This window comes from Mytilus galloprovincialis, chromosome 2 (genome assembly GCF_965363235.1).
Source record: "Mytilus galloprovincialis chromosome 2, xbMytGall1.hap1.1, whole genome shotgun sequence".
In the NCBI taxonomy this organism is placed as follows: Eukaryota; Metazoa; Mollusca; class Bivalvia; order Mytilida; family Mytilidae; genus Mytilus; species Mytilus galloprovincialis.
The window spans coordinates 85,480,906-85,486,905 of record NC_134839.1 but is presented as its reverse complement, the minus strand read 5'-3'; the positions used below and the strand labels follow the sequence as shown (position 1 = coordinate 85,486,905).

The 6,000-nt window shown below is 33.0% G+C and overlaps 1 protein-coding gene across 6 annotated transcripts in view; it reads left to right on the top strand.

The window, feature by feature from the left end:
- Positions 1–1,201: 1,201 nt before the first annotated feature.
- The window catches only part of LOC143064676 (outer dense fiber protein 2-like), a 52,535-nt gene continuing 47,736 nt past the window's right edge, over positions 1,202–6,000 (top strand). For 4 of the 6 annotated variants that reach the window (XM_076237679.1, XM_076237676.1, XM_076237678.1 and 1 more), the window contains exons 1-2: positions 5,280–5,298; positions 5,750–5,862. In XM_076237679.1, the coding sequence (XP_076093794.1) occupies positions 5,295–5,298; positions 5,750–5,862 (117 nt within the window). In that variant the 5' untranslated portion in view covers positions 5,280–5,294. Of the gene's footprint in view, positions 1,307–1,449; positions 1,557–5,279; positions 5,299–5,749; positions 5,863–6,000 lie in introns of those variants that run through there. The other 2 variants (XM_076237673.1, XM_076237675.1) reach the window with 2 other exon arrangements.

The following is a 6,000-nucleotide window of genomic DNA, read 5'->3' as shown; positions in this document are numbered from 1 at the left end:
ACATGACAATCATATGGTTTAGATTGTTTATCTATATTCTCCCGAAAAAAGGCTAAAGAGAATAAATTATGTAGTGTCACTATTGTATACTATACTGTTTTGGCAATTAATGCCATTACGCCAGCATGTTTCTGGAAATTATTCTCAATCAACAAAACATTATATTTCTGCACATAAACTTCTTCAAAGTTCTTAACAGCTTCCAGGGACTTGAAGGACCTCGTTCCTTCTTTATCAAACATTTCGTTTTGGATTTTTGCAAGCAGTAATTTCAATTTTCTTTTCCAATTTTCTCCCGTAATTTTTAAACACTTTGTCCTGAAATTTTTCAAAATATTACTTATTTTACTTTATTACACATAAACATAAACAAACAAAAAACAGATGACACTCAACGACTTCACAGGTAAACGGGAAAGCGGCAGGCGTCCTAATAAACGCCTATTAAACACCGAATATTGATGTGTACCATATATGACTTTGCCCCTAGTTCAACCAAATCTCGTATATTCTCGCATGAGTTTTAATTAAACGCTTGACCCACTCAGAATTCTAGGTCGCGAACAAGCTTTCCCTGAACTACTGTATTAAAATTTTAATATAGTGTTTGTTTTTCACTAACATTGCTGTTTATGACGCTATAAACAGCAATGTTAGTGGAGAACAAACACTATATGGTCTGTATGAATTATCTCATTTGCACTCTCACCACATTGGACCACATTTGTATATATAAATAGCAAATAGCAAGAAGTTTTGCAAAATAATTGATAATCAAGAATAAGGTTCATCAAACAAAAACATACCTGCCAACTGTCACTATTTGCAGGGGATTTCCCCCCAAATTGTAGTTTTGATAGAGCAATTTTGTCCAAAATTTAAACAAAACAATTAATTTTACAATGACTTTAGGCTTATAAAAGTTTGAAGAAGCCAAAAAAAACAACATTAAAATGTATTTGCAGGCCCCTTTGAAAGATTTTTAGGACTATGACAGCCATCTTGCATGCAATGCTGACTCCAAATAAAGCTTATTTAACTATTTTTATTTATTATCAAAATTTACGATTGACAGTCTTTTACCAGATTTACCAATTTAGCAGTATAACCATTTTATATGAAAAATCTTTCCGGATTTCTTTTAAAAAAACTTAATATCTCAGATAGTCCTGTATGGAGCCTCATTAGTCACGAGTTAAGTCCCTTTAAGAAAATCTCCTGAAAGAATTTGCTGAAAAAAATGTGACGTCGAAATTCTTTGACCAATCAGGACTACCTCCAAGATCAACAAACGTACGGAATGAAAGTAGGTGCAGAAACATAAAATAAATGTGTTTTCTTCTGATTTATATGATTTTTAAGGAAATCAAACGTTACAAATTATTTTTTCACACCAATCAATTCAATTAGTTGAATGGTTAGGTGCTAAATATTTGTGTAAAGTCGAATGGATTAGGAAATGTTTACAACTACCAAACAAGTTCGGACAGATGTTTTCATGCAAAATTAATGTGTATTTTCATTGTTTATTTCTCCTAAAACTCTTAATCGACCAGGTAATATACATTTCTAGCTCTTATTAACAGTTCATTTCTGTACAATACACGTTTTGTTCACACTGATAAATGTGCAACTTGCTGCAACAAGAATATGAATTTTACCGCGGATGAGGGCGAATCCATGATATCTCGGCCTATAACAAAATCGGACTATAAAAAAATCGGACTATAACAAACTCGGCCTCCCAAAATCGGACTATAACAAACTCGGACTATAACAAAATCGGACTACTAGAAGAATATAAGTATAATGTTGGTTGTTGTTGTTTTTGGAAATTAATTTGCAATTCTTAATTCAAAATGAATTTTTATCTTCAATTTATTAAATAATTTATTTTTGAACATTTTTGAAGGGGATAAAAAAAATACGTTAACAAGATATATTTAAAAATAAAAACACATAAAAAAATCTTTTTTTTGAAAAATTTACCACTGATTTGTCTTTGTAGTATTAATTGTAATAATGTCCCTCTCAGAATAAATTGTTATTATATGCATATCTTAATTGATTATGACATCATGCCACGTGTATAGTTGACACCTTTTTAATCACAATAGATTAAACAAACAACTGGCACATGTACTGTTGACACCTATCTAATCACCCAAGTACCTGTTATTACACGAAATTGGGAACTAAATATCCAATTAAATGTGTCTTGTCTTGTATTGACTATAACTGGACTTCAGTTTTTTTTGGTTATTATTGCAAATCTTGTGTTAATTATTGTAAGACAATTTAGTGAATTGTAGCATTTCTGGTTTCTGATCATATTTTGTATGGTGGTCTCTTGGTGTGATTTATCTGTTCAATGTAATACTATTTTTAAGAATAAAGAAAACATAGGGTTTACAAATTTTATTTCAGTAGATGTCAACAAACAATTAAAACATAACAATAATTTCGTCATTCAATAATCTCTAATATTTCTTATGAAAAATATGAGGCATATATAAAAACACAAGCACATTTTAAAGTCAAAGGTATTTTGTCATCATCTATAAGACTGAAAGCATGCAGATATGCATTGTCATTGTCAAAGCACACTTAAAGCATACATAGCACATTTAAAACACACATAGCACATACAAAACATACAAAACATGCATAGCACATACATAATTCTGAGTCATATCTGAGATAACATGCAAAAATGAATGTTATTGTCAAGCCAAGACGAGTATAAACATCGGCAGGAGCAATTAACAGCTAGTCATTGGACGGACCGTAGATGTTGCCACAATCACAAAGTAGACGGGATGCTGTGATATCACCTTCTGTGTACTGGTCCCATAACTTATGAAGACGACCTTCCAGCTCCTTGTAGCGTGTGCGTTGGTTCCTGAGGACCTGTTCTTCAGAAACTAAGCGGACTGTAAGAGACACAAGCTTGGCTTCACGATGAAGTGCTGGTACTAAGATGTAGAAGGTGGCATTAGCTTTCCCGATGTCAGAGTTGATTCTTGTGTGCCAACCTAAAATAGAATTAAATTATAAGAAATGATGTATTGTCACACACATGTACAAATACGATAAGTTTTGTAGTATAAATAAAAATATGGGTTTATATAGGAAGCTAATATATATACATGTAATACAAAGGAGAAGTATCTTACTGAATACAATTTTAGTTTCCTTATTTAAAAAGAACTTTCAAGCAAGATTTTTGTCGAGCCTGCAACTTTTGTTGCAGAAAGCTCGACATAGGGATAGTGATCCGGCGGCGGCGGCGGCGGCGGCTACGGCGGCGGCTACGGCGGCGGCGTTAGCTAACTTCTTAAAAGGTTTATATTTTAGAAGGTGAAAGACCTGGATGCTTCATACTTTGTATATAGATGCCTCATGTTACGAAGTTTCCGTCAGTCACATGTCCAATGTCCTTGACCTCATTTTCATGGTTCAGTGACCACTTGAAAAAAAAGTTCAGAATTTTTGTAATGTTGAATTCTCTCTTATTATAAGTAATAGGATAACTATATTTGGTATGTGCGTACCTTGCAAGGTCCTCATGCCCGTCAGACAGTTTTCACTTGACCTCGACCTCATTTCATGGATCAGTGAACAAGGTTAAGTTTTGGTGGTCAAGTCCATATCTCAGATACTATAAGCAATAGGGCTAGTATATTTGGTGTATGGAAGGACTGGAAGGTGTACATGTCCAACTGGCAGGTGTCATCTGACCTTGACCTCATTTTCATGGTTCAGTGGTTATAGTTAAGTTTTTGTGTTTTGGTCTGTTTTTCTCATACTTTATGCAATAGGTCTACTATATTTGTTGTATGGAATGATTGTAAGGTGTACATGTCTAGCGGGCAGATGTCATCTGACCTTGACCTCATTTTCATGGTTCAGTGGTCAAAGTTAAGTTTTTAAGTTTTGGTCTTTTTATCTAATTTTATATGCCAAAGGTCAGCTATATTTGGTGTATGGAAATATATTATGATCTATATGTCAGTCCCGCAGGTTTATTTGACCATGACCTCAATTGCACGGTTCATTGCACAGTGTTAAGTTTTTGTGTTTTGGTCTATTTTTCTTAAACTATAAGTAATAGGTCAACTATATTTGTTGTATGGAACTTTTGTTAGCTGTACATGTCTGCCTGGCATGGTTCATCTGACCTTGACCTCATTTTCATGGTTCATTGGTCTTTGTTTAGCTATCTTGGTTAATGTTAAGTTTATGTGACAGTTGTAATAAAGCTTTATACTTAGGACTATCAACATAATATCAATGATTAGTAAAGAAGGCGAGACATTTCAGTGTGTGCACTCTTGTTTATCTATAGCAAATAAAACGTTTATGAGTAACAATTATGAACAAGAATAATATATAGAAGCACTTACCAGTATTGCAAACTCTGTGTTGCCACAAACTACAGGAATCACACTGTAAGGCATGTTGCTTTGTTGTAACTTTTCTGGAACACTCGACGCAGTGGTCGGTACCCATGTTGAAAATGATAATGGATTTTTTTTTTCATGTTATTTTATAGAAGTATTTGGTAAGATCAAAGAAATCCCTGTTGTTTTTTTCAATTTTACTCCAAATCTATTTTTGGATACATGTATAATAAATGTTTGCCTCGGCTTGCCTTTCTAAAAACATTGTATCTGTTTGATATGACCATTTGAATATAATTACTTTTCAATTGCTGAATCCATTACAAATTAGTGAAATTGTTAAGAAGCCATTCACTGTCAATCAAATTTGTCTTTGTTTATTCACTAATCATAAACACCAAGGATTAAACACAATAAAAACACGAACACACGCCAATCATTAAAATTTCTTTTGTCAATAAACATCATAAATCACAATAATATTTCAAGTATAAGTTAATTACCCTCATCAAAACATATCTAATTCAACTGATGTAACAAATATTAATCCTTTCTATATACGATCTTTTTTTTTCAAAAATATTTATTATAATCTCATAAATTCGTATATAATTTTAATATATAAGATTTTTTTTTTATTACAGTAAAAAAAAAACAATCTTCTAATCGTAGTCCGAGTTGGTTCAATATATTTCTGCATATGAATAATGGTAGGCCGAGTTTGTTATAGTCCGAGTTAGTTATAGTCCGATTTTGTTATAGTCCGACTTTGTTTTAGTCCGAGTTATCCAGCAGCGATGAGGGCCATACATAGGGATAAAAATTTATCTCAGAGACCCAAGTTGCACCTGCCTCGGATTTTATTTTCCACTTTGTGATAATAATTTGGTGATGTGTGAGATATTTTTGTCTTTTTAACTGCATGGAATTTCAATTGCAAATGCCTACATACATGTACCATGTGTACTTTCAAAACCATAAAAATTTGTTGTGTGATTTTGCACCAGTCCCTGTGACTGTAGAAAAAGACCTGCACCTTTTGATAAAACCTGAACCATGATAGGGTGCAGTACTTCATTTAGCCATTACCATGATTACAATCATCGATAAATTTACATAAGAATTGTGATTAATATCTCCTGCAGTCTTCATGATTAACTTTATAAGTCAATAAGCCCAGAGCTCATTTTTTTGGAATATTTTAGTTAAATTCTATTGGCTTGTAGAGATTTTACAGGCCCAAAAGCAATTTTACAAGCCTGGACACTGGGTCTGTGGCTAAGTTTGAAACCTTGAGTCTCCTTTATTATTATATATATATGTGTTGTATAATTTCGTTCTTTCAGTAATGGAGAGGGGTTTACGTGCAACATCACCAGTGCATGTACATGTTGAAGATGATGTCCCCATACATGTTCATGTGAAACAGAAAACCAAAACTAAGAAGGCAGCCGCAAAGGTTGGTTATCTTCTTTGATTTGAAAAAAAAAAAATGCCAGAATACTGTATGATCTTATTGCTACTGTTCTTTATACAACTAAACCACAAAGATAAAAGGAGATATGGTACATGTGGTATAAGTGCCAATGAGACTACC